A 23442-nucleotide genomic window follows, 5' to 3' on the forward strand; every position below is an offset into this window, starting at 1 on the left:
TGTGAGACTGTCAGTGCACCCCCCCCCCCTCCTCCCCCACGGCAGAATATATCGCTAGTAATATTCTATCACGGGTGTGGACAAGCAGCCTAAGTTTTTTGTACTTTTCCTTCAAAGAGGCTATGTAAGGGCTTCTTTTTTCTGAAGCAAGCTGTATTTTATATTGGTAGCTTTTTGGAGTTGATGCAACTTTTTGATCACTGTTTATTCAATTTTTTGCTTCTTGGAGGTAGGATGACCAGAAAAGCACAACTCTGGCATAATCTTTTTTTTTTTTTTTTCTTCCTATGGCATTCACAATGCAGGAAGAATGTGATATTTTAATAAACTCTGCTTTTTTGGGGGACTCTACAATGCCATTTTATTTTTTTTTAATTTTGCATATCATGGGAAGAGTTTTTTTTTAAACCTAAAAAAGTGCCTTAAATGTTTTTAAAGTAGAAAAAAATTAACTTGCTAATTAGGCTGAAATGCCTGACAGAATTGAGTGTTCACAAGGCTTCAGCCTGCTATGGCAACCGAACAGTACCCCACAACCTCATTCCAGAGAGCAATTGTGGGTCAGAGGGAGCCCCCTCCCTGTGTTCAGCCATTTAAAAGTGGACAAAATTGCATTAGTAGCTGGAAGTGTCTTAAGAAAACAGATCAGTACTTGTCATCTGTCGTGGGGATCCAGCACTGTTGCCCCACTATTTTTATCAGCAGAAGTAATCTGATTGTCTGCAGCGGTCAGGTGACTTCCACTGATTTAATCTGCCACAACAATCACTGGGAGAACGGTGGGCAACAGTGCTTGATCCCCATGGCAGAGTACAGGTAAGTACTGCTCTATTTATTTTAAGACACTTACAGCTGTAATATTGCTCAATAACTGGACAACCCCTTTAAAGAGTCAAGGAAAGTCCATCAGATGTGCACTAATAACCTTCATAGCGTATGGAAAATTAAGGGAGCAGTAGTCATGTGGCACTGTCTTTTAAAGAAAGCAGCCATGTTTTTCTAATCCTGTACAACCCCCAAAATCCATTTGTAATTTATCTTTCTAAGTCTTTAGGAACTGGACTTTAATAGTTTCCTTATTTTTCAGTTCTCTCAGGCCAGACGCACCACAGCCCCTTGAAAAGATCGGTGTCCCTCACCCCGCCCATGAATGTGCCAAACCAGCCACTAGGACATGGGTGGATGTCTCATGAAGATTTGAGAGCTCGAGGATCCCAAGGTGTTTCATCTGATCATGCCCCCCTGTCCCCACAAAGCAGCGTAGCCTCTTCGGGGAGTGGTGGGAGTGAGCACTTAGAAGACCCCTCTTCTGCGCGTAATACATTCCAAGATGAAGGAAGCGGTATGAAAGGTGAGTATAGAAGAATCCTCAAAGGAGAAGGTGTGTTCATCTTGTACTATGTTAATAGGGGTTGGAAGGAATGTGAAAATTGTAAAGAATCTGTTCCATGCAGGGGTGTAACTACTAACCATGGAGCCCCATACACAGCTTAGAATGGGGCCCCTCCTCCATCAGATCAGATTTAGGCAAGAACTGCAGTGAAAAGTATAGATGAAAGACCGTTCATCAGACGGAGCTGATGAGACCAGAGGGGAATTTGAAGGTGGTGGACATTTTTACAGCCACCCTAAAACCCCAAAAATGGGCATGTTGTAGTGGTCTGCAAATAGTGGGTTTGAGTCATTGTCTGTCTTTATACCACATTGTGTGATTGTGCAAGTGCAGTCTTAAGTCTCTTACACCAGCTGATGTGGAGCATATGAATGTTCACCTGAACCTTCGCTTGCCTAATCCTTAGCCTAACTGAATATGCCTGAAATCACCCGACAAATGAGTAAACTCTCGATCGTTTGCTCATTTAAACTTTAATGCGGGCATAAAAAAGTTTCCTCGTTAGGTGATGTGCTGCTGATGAATGCAAGTTGTACGGGGATGAATGCTCATTCGTTCCTACATTGGCAGTCGTCTGTCCACACAAGTACTGAACGAGCGTTGACCTACATACTATATTGTCGGTCATCATCTGTTAAAATGGTCAGGCTATGGTAATATGTTGTCTTTGTCCTGTATTGGTGCATACCACAATTGTAACTTAGCATCAGCGGAGGGATACATCAAGTTTGAGGCTTGGCAACAAGAAAGTAACTTGCTATAGAAGCAGCATGCATTTTTTATTGAAAGCGAAAATTTTGACAAAATTTGCATCCTACAACTGAATTCTTGCTATGCATCTAGTTCCCGCACACAGATATTAGTCTATCATTAGCTTTAGATATAAATGGAACCTTTGATCAATGCGTTTTATATAATAAGTGCATTTGTTGAAGCTCAGTTACTCGTTATAGACAGCTGCAAAATTTCATGCCCCATGAATGACCCTAGCTGCAAGTAGACTTGAGGTAAGCAGTCTAGGGAGAAGCCATGCTTGCTGTGAAAAATACCCCGGCAGCTGGGTGAAGTTGTGCTGTATGCAATCTGAAAAGTAAACTAATTGGTTCTAGCTGAAAGTGGTACATTTACACTTATTGAACGTTTCCAGAATGCTGGAAGCTAACAGACAGGGAGAGGCATATAAGGACATCTGCTGAATAAATGGCTACATAGAAGCAAAAACATTCCTAATTAATAGTTTTGTTTTTTTTGCTTATGTATTGCTATTTTTATTTATTTTTGAGCTATATGCCAAATATTTTCCATTTCCCACATACTATGAATCGCCTCTCTAATCTTTACGAATTTCAAAAAGTGGAATTCACATGCCCAGACCTTGTAGGCACACAAGTTTTCACACCCTAAGGGGCCCACTTCATTATCCAGGCTTGCATCTGCTCTACTAAATATGCCAGAACTTTGACAATGTTGTCACATATTATACAATATAGCCTTCACGTTTCATGCTGTCTTTAGTTAGAGTACAGTGTTTCCCCAAAAATAAGACCTACCCTGATAGAAAGGTCTACCTTGATTTTCAGGGAGTGGGACGGGTGTGAAATATAAGCCCTAGCTACACTACATAAGAAAAAACAATACTGACCTAGCAGTTTCCGTTCAGGTCCCTCATGCTGGGCTGCGGCGCTCCGGCAGTCTTCCTTGTAGTCTTCAGCACTGAGACCATTCTCTTCCTGGTAACGGGGCTTGAATACCACACCTCCAGCAAGAAAATGCTGTGATTGGATCACAAGTGCAGTGGCTCAGCCAATCAGAGCCAGCGTGATGAACCAATCACAGCCATTCAGTGAATGACATCATTGAATGGCTGTGACTGGTTCATTGAGCACTGGCTCTGATTGGCTGAGCCACGGTGCTCAAGATCCAATCAGAGCCAGTCCTCAATGAACCAATCACAGCCATTTAATGTCATTAACTGAATGGCTGTGATTGGTTCATCACGCTGGCTCTGATTGGCTGAGCCACGGTGCTCAAGATCCAATCTGAGCAATCTCTTGCTGAAGGTGGGATATTCAAGCTCCATTACCAGGAAGAGAATGCTCTCTCAGCGCTGAGGACTACACAGAAGACTGCCAGAGCGCCACCTGCTAAGTGAACATTAAACCCCCCCCCCTGAAAATAAGACGCTGTGCCTCTTTTGATGCAAAAATTAATATAAGACGGTGTCTTAGGTATATTTAATGGATATATACTGTAAGATGTTGTATAATGAAATGTAACAATTTTGTACAGTACATTTTTTTAAACAAACAATGGAATATAAAGAGATTACAGTTTACAATACTTAATGCTTTCATAGTGTAGGAAGTTGTTAAAAAATTTCTACAAAACTTCCGGCCGGAGTTGTGGGGTGGGGGTTCTGTTATACTTAGCTTGCTAGGTAGTACCACAATGGAGAAAAAAAAAATTACCAACTATCATTTTATACAGTATTGTGTTAAAGAGGGACACCAGCAGGAGTTGCATTATTATCCTGTCTAACTTCTGTAACTTGGCCTATGTCCAAATCTGCATCAGGAACCTCCGTCACAGATTCTATCACATTTAACAGAGAAATTGCTCTGCATGTAGCTATTTTTTGCTGTCAGAATAACTGACCCCTTTGGTACGACCTGACAGGCTGTACTGTAGGTCAGGGTGTCCTTCAGGTGCCATTGGTATCTGTCATGTGACTTAAGCCATAATTTTGTGCAAGACTGGATACTGGCCACACCTGATGGAACCCACTAATTGTTATAATGGGATTCGTTGGGTTTTACCAGTGTGGTGGTTTAGACAGAAAAAAAGGTAATCTGCAGCGGAGGCTCCTTATAGAAACATGTGAACAGAGCCTTTTATTTAAGTGAGAACACGTACTTTTGTTAGCAGATTACATTGAGTTCTGCTGCTATACAATAGGAAAAGCTAAAAATCTACTGCTTGGATTTCAGATGTGCCTGCATGGCTTAAAAGTCTTCGTTTGCACAAGTATGCAGCCCTGTTTTCTCAGATGACATATGAGGAAATGATGTCCCTCAACGAGTGTCAGCTGGAGGCACAGGTATGACTTCTTTTTACAAACTTTCTAATTGTGTGATTAGAGAATTGCACCTGGGAGCATTTTCCTGACAATTTCCTGAAGTTTCCTGACAATTGCCAGGCTGAACCGCAGGTTCATGGGAGTGAACGGCGCTCATGTAATAGCCTCGGGCCGCTTTCATGCCTCTCACGCAGATTTGTGCATTGCGAGACACACAAATCTTGTGCAAATGTTAACCCCATTCTTTTCAATAGTCATATACACGAGCGATGTTTTCCTGCGGGCATGGCATGCTCTATCTTTGCGCTTTTGTCGAAATATATTGCACATTGATATCAATGGGAACTTTATTGCTTTGCATTGTTCTCACCTGCCGTGTGATGTGCCTGCAAGCATTATGCGTGGTTTCCCATTGAAATCAATGGGAAACTCTTCCGATCCTCTATCGTGCATAAGAGGATCGGAATCTCATAGATACGATGCATTTTTGCCTGAAAATCTCTTTGTGAGTTTTTTGGCCCGAAATAGCACTCGCCTGTGTGTAAGTAGCCTAAGGGCTCCCACACACTTGCGATTGCATTTTTTAATGCGATTGTCAATGAGGCTTTCTATTGTAAAAAAACGCGACGCTATCATCTGGAGCGTAGAAGCTCGTTAACGGGTGTACAAATCTAATGTTTGTGCGCCAGTTCACACTGCATAGGCCCCAGCGCATATGCGCTGAGGTTACCATGCCGTCGCCCCTTTACCTTCCCTCCCCATCGCAAGCTCACCTCTGCTCTCCTCCCTGCTTGTTATTTGCAATGGAAGGGGTGGAGCTAAGCACCGTCCTGTCTCGCCTACTCCCATTGATGGCTATGGACAAGGAGCAGGGAGAGGGCTGAATCTTAGCTCCGCCCACACCCCGCCCCTTGTCTGCAGCCCACAATGGGAGGAGACGGGAAGGGTCAGCGCTTAGCTCCGCCCCCTCCCATTGCAAAGAACGAGCGGGGAGGAGGGCAGAGGTGGCCTGCACAGGGTAGAAGAACAGAGGGAGGGAGTTTAGCAGCCACGTTGCTAAACTCCCTTCCACATCTGGCTGCTGCCATGGGCTCACATGGGAGCCCATGCAGCGGTCGACGTATTCCGGCCCAAAAGATAGTTCCAGGACTATCTTTTGGACCCGACGTAAAAACACCCGGCGCTATATTGGCTGGCTGGGTGCTTTTATGTCTCAGGAATACGGCCATGTGATCTGATGCATTGAAATCCAATGCATCAGATCACAGCGTATATCGGCCGGCTGATATATGCTCGTGGGAAAGAGCCCTTATGGTAGGGCTATAGCAAGATGGTTTTTGTAGGAAGTCTTCTTTTTTTTTTTTTTTTTTTTTTTCCCTGTAGTGTAATTAAGACCTTAAAGATGTATTCTGGGCACAGACTAAAATTTTAAAATGTAATGTACCTCATCACATAAATCCTTCTGTGATGGGTTTACTGTACCTGGTCTGGCTACTTTCTTCATTTTCTATCTGTCTCTTGACTCTCTGCCTGAAGAATATCTCCACTTCCTCTGATGTCTTGCCTGCATTTGCTACTTCCTCCCCTGTCCATAGCCTCCAACATCCTATAAGCAGTGCATGATGGGAGGACAGGGGTGAAAGCACTGTGCTGTATTGCTCGGTAACAGAGCATTTCTTCTTGGTACCGGGGCTTGAATACCCTGCCTACAGCAAGCGATTGCTCTAATTGGTTTATCGAGCACCGCGTCAGCGCTAGATTAACCAATCGCAGCCATTCAATGATGTCATTGCTGGTTCTGATTTGGCTGACACGGAGCTCGATAAACCAATCGAAGCAATTGCTTGCTGGAGGCGGGGTATTCAAGCCCCGCTACCAGGAAGAAATACTGCCAGCGCTGAAGACTGCAGCAGCGCCACAGCCCAGCGCAAGGGATCCGAACACCGGCTACTAGGTGAGTATCACAAGACACACCCTGAAAATAAGACACTGTGCCTCTTTTGTCCCACTCCGGTGTTTTGTTTTTTTTATTCTTGCTATTCCCCCAGTATGTTCTAATAGAAAAGTCACCGCTTAACCTGCTGACTGGACAGTTATGGTCTGTAGCTTATTTAGGCGAATACTGAAGATAATGATATTTAAACTGCACTCCCAGCAGGCAGAAATGGCACAGCCTTAGCTAATGATGTGCTGATGCGTCACGGGATAGATATTTTACTTTCAGTTTCACATCTAACCATTAAGATGGTTCCTAATAAGTATCAGATGGGGACTGCCCTGCAGGGAAGTGACTGGGATACAAAGAGGAGATCTCTAGAGTGTGACAAGTAATTAGGTTAGGGGGCAGCCATAACCATCATTAATGAAGAAGTCTAGGCCTGATATAATCAAGTTATTACAGTACTACTCTCCATTTAAACAAAGCCAAGCGCTGCATCACACCAGTTATTTAAACATAACAGGCATCATGGTCTTTTTGTTTGAATGTTAGATTTTGGTTCAGTTAAAATCCATCATTCAGCCACTGACAGACTGAGCAAATACATTCCATTTTAATGTATTTCACTCCTCTTTCAATAGACTGCAGGATGTTCTCCTCAAGGCATGTTTATACTCACTGTGAGGAGAACAATGAAATGTGCTGGCTGCTGTTTAAACACACACCCAAATGTGCAAATACAAGCTGAGCTTAGCAAACAACTCCTGGAGGTCCTTTTACATGCAAATGAAGATGATAAAGCGTTAATGGCCCTTAAAGCCATAAACCCTTTATTCAAATACATCGTTAAATCTTTCAATCTTTCGGCCATTTGAAAGATTCTTTGTGTGTAAAGGGGCCTTTAGATATTCATGAGCTGCAGCTAGCCCTTTTTTAAATCACCCTTCAGCCACTGATTGACAGCTGTCTGCCTATTAATGCGCATAGAGGGCTACCAATCATTGGCTGGAGGGTGGGGTGGGTGGGACTAGCTTCAGCTCATGAATATTAAGGATTAGTTCTTTGTGTGTCTGCTATAATAAAACGCAAATTTCTCTCAAACTACAGCAATTAGTCACTACCTTAGGCTGCTATTAAGGCCCATTTAGACACAACAATTATCGCTCAAAATTCGCTTAAAAGCCGTCTTTAGAGCAATAATCGTTGTGTGTAACTCCGCTGACATCGTGCAGTTTTCGCTAAGCCTTCACTCATCGTTGTCCTTCAGCATGCTGAAAGACAACAATCAGCCTTATCAGGGATTCACAGCGGGATACAGATGATACTATTGTTTCAGCTGTATCCTGCTCCCTGATGACAGGCTGGGTATGAAGAACAGAGCAGTCTAGCTCTGTTCTCCATACCCTGCTCAGAGCGCTCGGCTGTATAACAGGCGGGCGCTCAGAGTGGAGAACAGCTGGATTCAAAAGACAAGCGGGGACACCCCGCTTGTCTTCTGCATCCTCCGCTCAGAGCGCTCAGCTGTATAACAGCCGGGCGCTCAGAGCAGGGAACAGCTGGATGCAGAACACAAGCGGGGACCCCCACCCTTGTCTTCTGCATCCTCCGCTTGCAGCCCAAGGTGATCGCTCAAGGTTTGAGCGATCATCTTGCAATATAAATGACACAATGATTATCGCTCAAAAGTCGTCTTTTGAGCGATAATCGTTGTCTAAATGGGCCTTTAGTTAGGGCTGCAAAAAGATGGTGACAGATTCCCTTTAAGCTGTGGTCTCCGACCTGTGGCTCTCCAGCTATTGCAAAACTACCACTCCCAGAATGTTCTAACGCCAGCAGGGGCTATGTGTTGCAGTTTCACAAAAGTTGGAAAGCCATGGTTTAGAGATCACTATTCTGAAGAAATGTGTTAGATAAATCTGAGGCAATGCCTTACCATATGACCCTATTAGGGCAGAAGTCAACAACCAATGGCTCAGGAGCCACAAGTGGCTTGTGACACTTTACTGCGTGGCTTACCATTGGAGCCCTAAGGTATGATTATATGCACTTGCTAGAATATGACATCTACGTATATTATAGATATATCCTAGCCATGGAACAGTGCCATGTTCAAGCTGAAAAATATAAATGCAAATAGAAATTACATGCAATATTTAGTATGTTAATGTAATTGACTTAAAGGGGTTGTCCCGCGAAAGCAAGTGGGTCTATACACTTCTGTATGGCCATATTAATGCACCTTGTAATGTACATTGTGCATTAATTATGAGCCATACAGAAGTTATCAAAAGTTATTCACTTACCTGTTCCGTTGCTGGCGTCCTCGTCTCCATGGTTGCCGTCTAATTTTCGCCGTCTAATGGCCAAATTAGACGCGCTTGCGCAGTCCGGGTCGTCTTATCTTCTCAATGGGGCTCCGTGTAGCTCCGCCCCGTCACGTGCCGATTCCAGCCAATCAGGAGGCTGGAATCGGCAATGGACCGCACAGAAGAGCTGCGGTCCACGGAGGGAGAAGATCCCGGCGGCCATCTTCAACCGGTAAGTAAGAAGTCACCGGAGCGCGGGGATTCAGGTAAGCGCTGTGCGGTGTTCTTTTTTAACCCCTGCATCGGGGTTGTCTCGCGCCGAACGGGGGGGGGGGGTTGAAAAAAAAACAAAAACCCGTTTCGGCGCGGGACAACCCCTTTAAATATGGCTCACAAAGTAAAAAAAAAAGCCGGGGACATCAGTATTGGGGTGTACAAACTTTATAGATCAGGGACCCCTAGATGGGATCCCTTGTATGAACCAGCATTGATTCTCACTAACAAAGAGCAGTTCTCACTTTGGCAGCTTTGGCCATTTCATATATTGGTTGGCCGGGCGCTTTTACGTCATGAGAATACGGCCTTGTGATCTGATGCGGGGCGGAACCGCACGCACGCGCGCGCCACAAGCGCAGGGCGGAGCCACTGATTCTATAATTTCCTAATAATTGCGAGTCCAGTCAGGAGGATGAGCTGTAATCTCTTCTTTTAGAATTGTGTGAGAGGAGCTATGTGATGATTATTGGTATAAACCAAGGTAAGGCTGAGCATCCACGGGCGAAATGTCATAGCGAGATCCATGGTGATAAATCGCTTACGGAGCTCGCATGACACTCTTTTCATAGGAAAACTATGGAAAGCACAACCTGACGTCCACGAGCAGAGAATCGTAGCAATTCTCCACTCGCGTGATTAAAATCGCAGAATGCCACGATTTGCTGCGATTCTCCACTGTGAGCCTATTGATTTTAGATAGGTGTCTTGCGGAGACATTACAGTGCTCCCCCTCTTTCCCTGGGGCAGAATATCGCTAGCGAGAGTCCGTCGTGGCCATGGACAGGCAACCTAATACTAGCTCACTTATATATAGTGGGGGAATAGCTACATAAGGAATGAAAAAAAAAAATCACCGGAGTGGCCTATTAAAGATATTGCAATGGTGGCTTTGACAGTAGACAGCAGGGAAAGCTAAGTATAAGGCTCAAATGCCCAGACTCAGTGCATCAGCTCCCATGAGCACATCAGTTTAGTTTATGGAGCTAATAGTTGCTGACTGACTCCCTTTAATAGTTTCAGGCAGCCAGATGTACCAAATATTTTGTAATTTGACCCTGACTTTTGGGTACTTGCCCATTTTTTTTTGTTTTTTTTTTATGCCAATAAACCAATCATAGCCTGCATTGTATTTATTTATTTTTTTTTTTACTTGCTGTATCATTTGTACATTTGTTTGTTTTTCTCGCTTTAGAATGTCACAAAAGGTGCAAGGCACAAAATAGTCATTAGTATCCAGAAGCTGAAAGAGCGGCACATTCTTCTGAAATCATTGGAAAGGGTAAGCGTTACTATGGGAGTGATAGGCCAGAATTCCTACCCGTCCAAGATGACAAGTATGGAAGTAGAGGGGTTTAATTATGTCATTTGTATTTTACATTGAACAGGACATCCTAGAAGGGGGTAACCTGCGGGGGCCTCTTCAGGAACTACACCAGATGATTCTTACACCCATCAAAGGGTACTCTGCACAAAACTCCACTGCAGAAGACCACAGCCGGGAGCTGGACTCTCAGCCTTCGTTACTAGGAACTGAGGGTCAAGGATCTGAAAACAAAGACTCTGCCACCGGTGGGATTCAGCAGCACCATATGGGCAACCTAGAGGGAGAGAGTGGTGGTATCCCTTTACCCGAAGGAGATCTTCCAGGACAGTTCACAAGAGTGATGGGTAAAGGTAAGCTTGCTGCTGTAATAAATCTGAGGTCTACACCACATAAAGCAAGTGAGCGTTTCTAAAGAGTTACAAGGATAAATTAAAAATTAATTTTAAAATTTAAAGTGGCCGTTCAAGATTAGAAGAACATGTCTGTTTTCTCCCAAAGACAGCACAACACCCGTCCTCAGGCTGTCTGTGGTATTGCAGCTCAGTCCCAATCACCAAATACAATGAATAGACAAGATTTTCTAATCCAGGAAATCCCTTTTACCCTGTTTCCCTGAAAATAAGACATACCCTGAAGATAAGACATAGCACGATTTTCCAGAATTTTTGAGGATGCAAAATGATTTTTCAGACTTTTTGAGGATGCTTGAAATATAAGCCCTACTCCAAAATTAAGCCCTGCTAACAGTTAATTTAAAAAACTTAATTTAAATACTGTCCAGGCAGCTATACATGTGCAAAAGTTAAAGGGGTTCTCCCGCGAAAGCAAGTGGGGTTATACACTTCTGTATGGCCATATTAATGCACTTTGTAATGTACATTGTGCATTAATTATGAGCCATACAGAAGTTATTCACTTACCTGTTCCGTTGCTAGCGTCCCTGTCTCCATGGTGCCGTCTAATTTCAGCGTCTAATCGCCCGATTAGACGCGCTTGCGCAGTCCGGTCTTCTCCATGGTGAATGGGGCCGCTCGTGCCGGAGAGCTGGTCCTCGTAGCTCCGCCCCGTCACGTGTGCCGATTCCAGCCAATCAGGAGGCTGGAATCGGCAATGGACCGCACAGAGCCCACGGTGCAGCATGGGAGAAGACCCGCGGTGCATCGTGGGTGAAGATCCCGGCGGCCATCTTAAGTAAGGTAAGTAAGAAGTCGCTGCAGCGCGGGGATTCGGGTAAGTACTAAATGGTTTTTTTTTTAACACATGCATTGGGTTAGTCTCGTGCCGAACGTGGGGCCTATTAAATAAAAAAAAAAAAAACGTTTCGGCACAGGACAACCCCTTTAAACCTTTTTGAACAAAATTTAAACACTGTCTTTATTTTCGGGGAAACACGGTAATTTAGTTCATGGTTTATGCATGCCACATATATACATAGGCAAAGGTAGACTATGAATGGTCTGGGTTACTGGGCAATAATTATCATGGGCTCTGTCACAGGCTTAATAACGGGATCTTCATCAATGCTATTCTTTGACACAACGTGCAGAGTACGAGGGAAAAATGACCACTTATACTTAAAGGGGTGTTCCAATTTCGGCTTTTCATTGGTGAGATGGGAAAACCCATCTTTGTTTCCAATCACATGAACACTGTATGTATAGCTCTTGTTGAAGTAAATAAGAGCTGCGGATACAGCGTAGCATGCAGCACTGTTTCCGTGACTCCCTTTAGTTACAGAAACCGTGTAGCACGCTCTTCTGCGCTGTTTCCGTAGCTCCTATTGACTTCAATGAGAGCTACGCAAACTGCACTGAAGCGCTCAGCTGTTTCCATAGTTACCGACCGGGTGGCTAGTAACTATAGCAGCGAATTCCTATCTCTGCTATGAAAAGCCAAGATGGGAATACCCCTTTAATCTAATGCTTTCCTATGATCTTTGCTATAAATGTACATTAGACTGTGACCTGTACATGTAGAAGATACACGAGTATGTAAATGGTTTCTATCATGGTGATTTCATACAGTCCATGTCTCGCTCAGTTTGTACCCAGCTCCTGGTGTCCAGACCGGATGAAGAAAACATCAGTTCTTATTTGCAGCTGATTGACAAATGCCTTATTCATGAAGTAAGTGACACTTAAGATCCATCAATGATGGGGAAAGTGATAGGGTGGATAGGAAAGCCCTGTGGATTATCCACCCGCAGGGATTCTTGCTACAACCAGACTTACAGAATAAATCGTTTTTGTGACTTATACTATTACATTGTAATGATACTCAAATTTTGCACTTACACCCCTCCCCTTAATATGTAGGGGTTACACCCTAAAAAATGACACCTTTGATTCAAGACTGGTGCTTTCTGGGCATCAGTAGTCAAAGTGCCATCTTCAGTCCTTCCTTATAGTGTGTCCACCTACTGGCGCCTCATGTGGCGCAGAGTGTTAAGGCAGCTGAATTCAGTCCTAAGCTCGCGCTCACAACCTGAAGGTTGCGTGTTGAATCTCCGCATGGTTCAGGTAGCCGGCTCAAGGTTGACTCAGCCTTCCATTCTTCCGAGGTCGGTAAAATGAACTTGCTGGGGGTAAAGATGACTGGGGAAGGCAATGGCAAACCACCCCACAAAAACAGTCTGCGAAGAAAACGTCATGATGTGACGTCACCCTAGGAGTCTGACTCTGTGCTTGCACCAGGGGACTTTACCTTACATTGCTTCACGCCACAGAATCCCTTTATATTACTGGGCCACTGTTGTAATGCCATCGGTGGTTCATGGAGGGCCCATGCAAAGGGTGACAGCCAGTCATCACAAAACCACAAATTACATCACGGGTAATCCGAAGAAAGATGCTACATGTCATAGAGGGCCTTTTTTCATAAGGTAGGCATGTGTGTATAGCTGCTTTAGTTTTGCCTATAGTCTTCCAGAAATTTAAAAACAAATTTGCAGCGACAAACTATTTTGCTACCCCTATGGTAGAGATATAGCCGACCCTGAATATATACATGTTTGCAACAATGTCCTAATACTACTAATTTTGTATTACAATGTTGCAAGAATTAACTGGATTACAAACAGGTGTGGAGGACTTTCCATAGTGTGTTATTCTGTTGCAGTTCTTGTCTTCTATATAATGATGTATTTGCACAGGCCTTTACGGAGACACAGAAGAAGAGACTGTTGTCATGGAAACAGCAAGTACAGAAGCTATACAGGTCTTTTCCACGGAAAACCCTCTTGGATGTTGCTGGGTACCGACAGCAGAGAAAGTAGGTTGGGTTCAGATCCCCCCCGTGTGCTAGTTACCTTAGTGACTGCATTTCATCAGCTTGTTGGGAAACCCATCTCTGTCTGCAGGCTATGTTTTTTCCTTTGCAGTAAAAATTCCTGTGCAGACATTACCGGGCTGCGATCTGCAGGCCAGATATTATGAAGTTTTGCGCAGGAATAACCTCAATCACTATTGCCTTGATCACTTCAATTAAAATCTATGACATTGATGTATTCTCTTAGAGAAGGCTTAGGGGTTTCCTTAGCGCTTAGATGCAGCAGCAAGGCATTGAAATTGCTTTTGCATAGCACAGGCATTCTCTTTAAAGGGGATTTATACCTGTGCTGCACATTGTAAACATCAAGGTATTAGCCACTCATTTCCTCTGTGTGTGCGAGCTAATAAAAGGGCTTGTCTAGGATTAGAAAAACCATGGCTGATTTCTTCTAGAAACAGCAGTGCACCTGTCCATGGATTGTGTGTGGTAGCTCAGCTTTATTGAAGTGAATGGAGAACTGCAGTACCACACACAACCTGTGGACAAATGTGGCGCAGTTACTGGAAGAAAGCAGACATGTTTTTAAAGGGTAAACCATAAGAACAAAAAACGGTGTATAGCGCTCACAGGTATGATGCTACGCGTTTCGGCTATCAAGCCTTTTTCCTTGATAGCCGAAACGCGTAGCATGATATTAAAGACGGGACTTTTATACTTTCTTCTCGTCAATCCCTGAATTTTATACCCCGGATCCTGTGAGCGCTATACCCAGTTTTTTGCTCTTATGGTTTATGCTTAAGTGAAGACTTCTCCCTGTGAGGAATCTTGGTGGATGTTAGCTTGCTCTCCAGTGATCGGCTGGATTACGGATGGGGCTTATGATTATATGCCTGCCTGGAGAATAGGTGCTAGTGGGTCCCCTTTAGTTTAAAGGTGTGTCCCACTTGGCACAGGTGAGTTGATTGCTTTCTTTCTCACCTATTTATTTACTGCCTATAACGGAGTGCTGTTTTAATTCTTGGTATGTTTTTAAAGGGATTGTCAAGTTGCAAACTATTGATTGCCTACGTGCATGATAGGACATCAGTAGGAGATCAGGAGCGGTCTGCCACCAGGGATCCCTGATGATCAGCTGTTCGCGGGTCGGTGTGCTCATGCATTGAGCTAATTTTGTCAGGAAGCAGACAGCTCAGTTCCCACTGCAGTGGCCAGGCTTGATATTGCAGTTCAAGTTCACATTGAAGTGATTGGGAACTTTGCCTGTAATACCAAGCTTAGCCACAGCAATAGGAATGGAGCGGTCTGCTTCCTGTGGAAATCGGCTCAGTGCAACGCAATGACCTTCCAAATAGCTCTGGTCCCTAGTGGCAGACCCCACCAATCTACTTTTGATAGCCCACCTTAAGGATATGGCAATCCCATATAAAGAGCGCTCACCTCCACTGCAGGTTCCTGCTTCCTCCCATGTCTCCTTTGCAACAGTAGTCTTCATTTAAATATGGAAGTGTTTCTCGGTCCACCGCCACTCAATCCAACTGGCCATTCGTATCAGAAAAGAAAATAATCTCTGAGAGCTTGAACTTTGTGAAAAACAGCTTCCATGCTTTATTATAAAATGTGCTCAGCACATCATGGCTACTAGGTGCTCACGTAGTACGCGTTTCGATCTCTATTTGAGATCTTGACACCTCATCCCCACAATGCCGTGCGTGTCTTTAAAACCCATCATCAATTCCACTACATCTTAATGATAGGCCGTAAGTAGTTTACAAATAAACAACTCCTTTAGACCTCATGTGTACGGGGAAATTCGGGCCTGCACGGATTCTCCATGCAGAATCCCACAGCAGATCCCTCCTTTCCCGCAGACATGAGGCCAGAAAGGCCGGATCTCCCCTCTGTCGCGGCCGGATCTTCTTTCTTTGGCCCGGCAGATGTGCTCGGCATGCGCCGTGCATGTTTTTGTTTTTCCCGTGGTGCCGCGGCACAGCACAAATACAGCTGCATGTGTGCCACGGGACCGTACGGCTTCAGTAGCAGGAAAACTGTACAAAATGGAGCATACTGCTGGTGCTTTCCAGCACGTGCGATCCGCGTGCCAGGGAAAAATGACATCCACAGGGATTTTATTACCTGTGAGTGTCCAATTATTCCCTATGGGCGCGTATCACGTGTACCGGACACCCATGCGGATTTCTTAATTCTCTTTTGCCCATGGACAATAGGACCCTTATCCCTAACAACTCCTTTACTATATCCACACATCTAAGTATCAGATGTTTAAAGGGGTTGTCTAGTTGTAAACTACGTATGGTCTGTCCTTAGGATAGGCCATCAATAGTAGATCAGTGGAGGCCTGCCGACAGGAACCCCTGCTGATCAACAGTTTGCCAGGTCAGTGTGCTCGTGCACTGGGTGGATTTCTGCAGGAAGTAGACAGATCTGTTACCAATGCTGTGGCCAAGCTTGGTATTGCAGGTAAAGTCTGCAATACCAATCCTGATCACTGCTGTGGGAACCAAGCTGTCTGCTTCCTGCAGAAATCACCTCAATGCATGAGTACACTGGCCCGGCGAACAGCTATTATCGGGTATCCCTGCCGATCTACTATTGATGGCTTATGCTACACATAGGCCCTCAATAGTTTACGTCTGAACAACAACTGGTAATAGCAGCCATTACAGCACCCTTAGTATTTGTCACCCAGCTGTCCCCAGTCCCTTAGTAGCATTTCTCATAGCTTACTATGAGAAAGTAGCTATCTAGTACTTGTCTTTATATCTATGGAGCCGGAGACTCGGGGTGAATAGAGCTATAAGTCCCCATCTCAAATTAGGCTATGTTCACATTACATTTGTGATGTCCCTTTTAGTGATTTACATTTTTAAAACCTACCGACGCACACACAATACGTGTCCATACAATTACATTAGCCTGCTGGAGGCCAAAAGAGCATTCTTTTGGCCTCCATCTGTCCGGTATACAGTGCCTAAGTATACCGCTAATAAGAGAATGGAATAGCGTAATTGACTACATCATTCCATATAACTGGGTGATGGATGGCATTGCATGGCATCCATTAGTGTATACGTTAAACGGAGCCTATGAATATGAGATGAACAGAGACTATGGGAATGTGGTGTTACACAGAATTTCATAACTATAGTGAGAACTATTGCATCTGTGGCTATAGTTAATGAAAATCTTGTAGAGTTGTTATATTTCTGATATTTTCTGCTTCCATTACTTTTGTGTTCATTTATTACATTTCTAAATGTCACAATTTAACAGGACTAGTGTTGACGTCTTCATTGGCACCCGAGGGTTTGGACAGTCCAACTCATTGCCCACAGCTGGATCTGTGGGTGCAGGAATAACCAGAAGAAACCCCCGTCAGTTTCAGATTCCATCTCGGAACCTCCCCAGCACACGGCTTGGTTTGCTGGGTCCAAGCAGCCTCCTGGGGGCGACACAGCGAACAACGTCCAATAATTCTGCAATGTTGAAGCAAGGAAGACAGGTTGGTGCAGAAGTCGATTTGTGAATTGATATATATGAAGTCATGTTTTAAAAGGGAATTACACCTAAAGGACATTAATTTGAGATTAAGAGGTTAGAGTACTTGGTAATGCACCCTAAGTTATTGGATTCAGTGTCAAAGTTCTGCCTTCTACCGTAGCACTGCTCTTGAGAATTATCAGGAACCTCTACACCATAGACAAATGACTGTATCATAAAATGTCAGATTATTGGAATGTTATTTTAGTAAGAAGCCAATCTATGCTACATGGGCAATACCTAGGGGGCCCTAAAGAGTCAGTCTGGTGCAAAATGTTCTTAAAGCACGTTCACACGGGTGTATTTTCTGTCCATATTGCATATTTATTTTTTATGGACTTAATACAGACAGCATAAAGCCCATTGATTTGCATTGGGATATTCGGATGCATGCTTGTAAAAAAAAAATAATTGCAGCATATCCTTATAACGGACCGCAATCGCCTATAGGATTGCATAAAGATGCAGCAAATCCGCAGCTGCATGCGTATTTACTACCTTTTTACGCATATTGCCAGAAGACGGTGGATTGAAAAAAAATGGTGCATGTGCAAAACGCAATGAATACAGATGCAACACAACGGTGCGATTTTTATATATTTTTTTTTCCATACACCGAAATTGCGTACGCCTGTGTAAATTTGCCCTTAGAGCAAGGGATAACTTGAAGTTCCTCAGCCCCAATGTAACATCTGCAATGGAGCTCCCATCTACCATTTACTATATATACGGTGATTTCAGCATCTACTGTTGGGAAGGGGGGTGCTTTCTCAGATACCAGGGCCTGGGTGTGACTACAACAGTGCCTCAGCACCCCCTATAGCTACGCCCTTACTTGTCCCTTTCCCTCCATACCGTGTTGTCCTATATAAATTGCAGTTGTCTGGGCTGCTCTATTTTTTATTTTTTTTAAATATTCCACACAGTGTTGCAGAATTTATTAGTTTTATAAACCTACAATAGGCCTGCTACATGATTTATGAGTGTGCGGCATGGCTTCTGACATCAGCGGCTGTTTTGTTGTTTTGGAACCTAAGTTGCAAACTCTACGACACTGAGAATAAAATAAGTCCTCCCGTACACATGATTACTTAACCATGTTCTATTTTTTCCACATGTCTGGATCTTTTTAAAGAAATAAAAAAAGTAGTGAGAACAGACTGCAGGCATTTCCTGTGTTCCCTGCAGAGGGGTACAAAAGGGGCTGAGAGGAGTTTTTAAGATTTGAAACCAGGAGCAAGACCAGGTGCAGTCCTGCTCAGAAAAGCCAGCCGCAGCTGAAAAAATGTACATTGAGATGGGAAGTATAGGGTTTGTCCTTAAATGGTGGCAACTAAGAATGCTGGCCCTTTAAGAAAACATATTTAGCAGAAGGCGTCTTATAACTACAAATGTGGAGGAAGAGAGGGCTTATAATAAATCTATTTCTGGTCGTCGGTGATTCAAAAGTGCTGCCTGGAAAACGGGACTAGTAATAAGAGGGACGGAATTTTAAGGTTTCAGTCAATAAGAAACTCTCCATAGCTGTACACAGAGTATATTCATTCATATCAGTCCCCTGTTCCCATACGGCTTTCATCAAAGTTTCACTGGCATCACCTTTGAGCTCACTACGTTATGGGGTTCAATGGTGAGGGAACAGGGGGAGGGGGTGCTTTTTAATACTCACTGGGCTTCTTGTTCCAGCGTTGTGCCCCCAAGAAATGACTGCATGCATACAGTGTGGCGGTTTTCACAAGGCTGTGTGCGCCCACTCTACTATAGAGATAAATGAGAGTATGCGCTGTGTGGGGCTTAAAGGTGATGACAGAGGCCATTTAAAGTCTATCAACACTGCCCCCAAAAATTCCCAGGTAATCCTACTTCTGTAGGATGCCATATGCATACGTGCCATTGCAAGAATGTTTGCCGAGTCTCCAAGCAGTCTCGAGAGCATGGAGCAGATACCAGGACATTGGCTGTTCCCCAAGGAGAGCTGGACAGGTGTGTAGAAGGGCATCAACCCAGCATCAAGACCGGCATGTGCTATTTTTTGTGAGAAGGGACAGGAGGAGCACTACCGGAGCCCTACAAAATTACCTTCAGCAGGCTATTCGTTCGTATCTGACAGTTTGGTCAGAAGCATGCAGACTCCATGAGAGTGGCATGAAGGCCCGACATCCCATAGTGGACCTGGGCTCACAGCCAAGCACTGTGCAGCTCAAGTGGTATTCACTAGAGAACACCAGAAGTAGCAGGTCCGCCAGTGGGACCTTCTTCTCTTCATAGATGAGCACATGTGACCGATGTCTAAGAGTCTGTAGATTCCATTGTGAATGTTATATTGCCTGCAACGTAATCCAACATGACTGGTTTAGTGGTCGGTCAGTGATCATCTGGGAAGGCCTTTTCTTCAAGGGTTGCACTAACCTTCACGTGAGGGCCAATGGTACCTTGACTGCTGTTGAGTATTGATATAAAATGTGCAGACCCATTGTCAGACCTTACATAGGTGTAGTGGACCCTGGTTTCCTCCTGGTGCAGGAGAATGACTGGTCTCATGTGGCCCACGTGTGTAGGCAGTTCCTGGATGACAAAGGCATTGATACAATTGACTGCCCTGCACGCTCCTGAGACCTGAATCCAATTAAGAACCTCTGAGACATCCTGTATCGGTGCATTCTGTACCACTAAATAGCGCCAGAAACTGTTCAGGATCTCACTGATGCCACAATCCAGGTCTGAGATGAAACCCCCAGGTCACCATCTGCCATTTCATTAGGATCATGCCCAGATGATGATGGGAGTGTATACTCTGGCACAGGGGAGGCCATATACATACTGAGTCACGTTTGCTGGGATGAAAGTCATGTAAATTGATTTTCTGGGTAACTTTGAATACAACCCTCAATTGGTTGATTTTGGTTTCCATTAAAACGTCATTAAGTTCTCAATGAAATTACGCAATTTATCAGAGATTTTTAGCTTGAATCTTTCATTTATGGAGATCTGATGTGTGATTGATTTAAGTGTTCCTTTAATTTTTTGAGCAGTTAAATTTTATTTCCTAATCTATTGCCATCTGTTATCGGCCATTTTCAAGCTGGGGAGAACCATAGAGTACTTTTACACAGGACAACTGTTGGGCGCTTAACCCCTTGAGTGGCACGCCCGGAAAATTTCCGGGGACGAGCTCCACTGCTCATAGCAACATAGCCCGGAAGATTTCCGGGCTATGTATCACTATGGGAGCTGCAGAGCACAATGCCACAAGCTGTGACAGTGTGCTCTGCCTGCACAGACCCACAGAGAACAAAGCAAGGGCTATGAACAACCAGCAGAAGATATTGCCGACATGTCGGCAATGTCCTGCTTTGTTTACAGGTTGCCATAGAGACCATCGGCTTGTCAGAAGCAAGCCGATGGTCTCTGTGGCAGGGAGAGCTGGTTGTTAGCTGTCAGAGGACAGCTAGGTACTAGCTCTTACAGCAGAGATCAGAGAAAACCTCCGATCTCTGCTGTGTTAACCCTTTACATGCTGCAGTCTATGTGACTGCAGCATGTAAAGGGTTGTCACTGCAGCATGTAAAGGGCTGTCACCATCGGACCCCCGGAATGTGATCAGGGGTCCTGATGGGTCCCTGTGGAAGTCCACTAAAGGGACAAAAAAAAAAGAAAAATTAAAAAAAAAAAAAAAAAAAAAAAAGTAAAAAAATTAAAAAAAAAATAAAAAAAACGCTTGTCTCCCTTTACTTTGTAAAAAATCAAAAATACAATCACACATGTGGTATCCGTGTGCGTCGTAATGACCCAGAGAAGGAAGTTAATACATTATTTAACCCCTTAATGACATGGCCCCTTTTTTTCTTTTTTCCCCATTTCTTTTTTTCCTCCCCCCCTGTTTAAAAAACCACAACTTGTCCCGCAAAAAACAAGCCCTCATATGGCCATGTCAATGAAAAAATGAAAAAGTTATGGCTCTTGAGATGCAACTGCAAAATTAGTTGAAATTCAATGATTAGACCATTTTAAAAAACCTGCCCTGGTGGGCACGACAGGGTGGTAGGAAACCCGCCACTCAAGGGGTTAAAGGAACTCTGCGCCTGGACCAACAAAGATGGCTACACTGCTTTTCTGACTACCTTATGTACATTGTGCATTTGTATGCATTATTAGGCTTAAGGTGCTTTTAGACGAACCTTTATTAATCCAAAAAATTCTTCAAACGAATGAAAGTGTATAATCATTCCGTATAACTGTGAGCCAATGACTGAACGATAATCGTTCACTTTATGCAGGTATAAAAATCATCGATGGCACGTTCACTTATTGTTCGGTTTAAACAGTGCTAATTCAGTCCTTCTCATTCACTTGTACAGCGAATGTGGAAGTCCGAATGATTCTCATTCAAATGAGCCAATGAAGTATTTGTCTGTCTAAGCAGTTTGCATGAGAGCGAACAAGCTTGCGGTCACGTCACTTGCTCCTCCAAACGATAATCGTCTCGTCTAAAAGGGCCCTAAGACATTACATGCTGCTCCGACTGGCCAGTGCTGACCATGTAGACAGCACTAGTTAATCAAGGCACATGTAGTGTCTCAGACTAATGATACATAGTAATACACAGCGTCCAACAGGAAATCGGAGAAGCTGTGCGACTAGAGATGAGCGAGCATACTCGCTAAGGACAATTACTCAATCGAGCATTGTCCTTAGCGAGTATCTCCCCACTCGGAAGAAAAGGTTCAGCTGCCGTCGCGGGTGACAGGTGAGTTGCGGCCATGAGCAGGGGAAGGAACCGGGGGGGGGGGGGGGAGAGGGGGAGAGAGAGATCTCCTCTCCCCCGCCACTCCCCGCCCACCGCCGGCAGCCGAATCTTTGCTCCCGAGCGGGCAGATACTCGCTAAGGGCAATGCTCGATCGAGCAATTTCCCTTAGCGAGTATGCTCGCTGATCTCTATGTGCGACCATCTTTGTTTGTTAAAGCTCCGGACAGCAGTCCCAACAATTATTACTCCTGTACTTTTAAACTATCACCCACTGAATGGAGGTGGAGCGCTCCAAAGATCTCTTGCAGCCACCTGCCCTTATTAAGGGTAAACCGTGCATAGATTAATTACTGCCTGTTTACATGGGATGACAGTCATTTTGGTTTTTAGGGGAGCTGAAAACCAAGTGACTCCAAGTAAACAATTCTCATTCAGTTACCCTGTCGGGTCCCATATTTACACAAAACGACAGTTTCCCATAATCGCTCTTTTGCACCATCACTTGGGCGACTATATGTAAAAGTACCTTTACTGTAGTGATCATCAATGGAATGACACAGGTTGCCACAAATGTGCCATAGGCACGGCATGCTGCATTAGTGCAGTGTGTTCTTGACCGCATACTGCACAATCATCATCATTCCACAATCTAGTTAAGTAGCAATAAGTAATGATTCCGTCTTGTATCACCCAATAGAATCTGTGGTTTGCCAATCCCGGTGGAAGTAACAGTATGCCAAGTCGATCTCACAGCTCCGTGCAAAGAACACGCTCACTGCCTGTCCACACTTCTCCACAGACGATGCTTATGTTTCAACAGCCAGGTAAGGCTACCTCTACTTTCATGCAAAGTCAAACCCAAGAATTGTGTTTGTCTTATGCAGAGCTCCAAATTTTGTAGCCGCCATCTGTTTTATTGAGTTCAATGTATATAGTAAGTCCCCCTAATAGTGGATGCTGAAGTATTAATTGCATTTCAGCATTGACACATTTAGACAGAGAATCTCTTAAAGTTAGGTCTGACCCTAGAGATGACAAATGACTGCTGCAAAAGGATGAGCATACATTAGGTGAATATTCCCCACTGCTGCAAAACTACAACTCTTAGCATGACTTGGCATTATGTGAATTATAGTTTTGCAACAAGTGGGGAATAGTTGTAAGAGAGTCAGTCCTAAATGAGTGGCCCTTGACCTTTATTACAGGGCCCCAGTCAATGGCGCGGTAAATAACTTTGAATGTAACTTTACTCCAAGAGAAAATGCAGCACAATGCTTAATGGTTATAGTATAAGACACAAGGCTTAGTGGTTACATTACAGAGTCACTTAAGCTTGGTGGTTACTATTAGCAATAAACAGTCTCTCAAAGAGGACAAACACATCATGGAGGTTACAGTCTGCTGATTCCATGTTAAATGAACTTTGTGTGGTGCCTTTCAGTGTCCTTCTCAGTCTCTGGTCACAACATCCGTATTTTCCAGGGCTTTGTTGAGCCCACAGTGCTGTCTTTCTTCCCAGGTAGTGTTCTGGAGCCCTTTCAATGCTCTAGAG

General features: G+C 44.2%; 1 protein-coding gene across 2 annotated transcripts in view; it reads left to right on the forward strand.

Annotated features, from left to right (window-relative positions):
- Positions 1 to 23442, forward strand: part of SAMD4A (sterile alpha motif domain containing 4A) — a 113299-nt gene that overhangs the window by 78243 nt on the left and 11614 nt on the right. Inside the window, exons 4-11 of one of the 2 annotated variants that reach the window (XM_066607998.1) lie at positions 1088 to 1351; positions 4381 to 4490; positions 10183 to 10269; positions 10376 to 10664; positions 12355 to 12440; positions 13466 to 13584; positions 16876 to 17104; positions 22588 to 22714. In XM_066607998.1, coding sequence (XP_066464095.1) covers positions 1088 to 1351; positions 4381 to 4490; positions 10183 to 10269; positions 10376 to 10664; positions 12355 to 12440; positions 13466 to 13584; positions 16876 to 17104; positions 22588 to 22714 — 1311 coding nt within the window. The remainder of the gene's footprint in view (positions 1 to 1087; positions 1352 to 4380; positions 4491 to 10182; positions 10270 to 10375; positions 10665 to 12354; positions 12441 to 13465; positions 13585 to 16875; positions 17105 to 22587; positions 22715 to 23442) is intronic. The other variant, XM_066607999.1, reaches the window with a different exon arrangement.

This window comes from Eleutherodactylus coqui, chromosome 6, assembly GCF_035609145.1.
Source record: "Eleutherodactylus coqui strain aEleCoq1 chromosome 6, aEleCoq1.hap1, whole genome shotgun sequence".
NCBI classification, from domain to species: domain Eukaryota; kingdom Metazoa; phylum Chordata; class Amphibia; order Anura; family Eleutherodactylidae; genus Eleutherodactylus; species Eleutherodactylus coqui.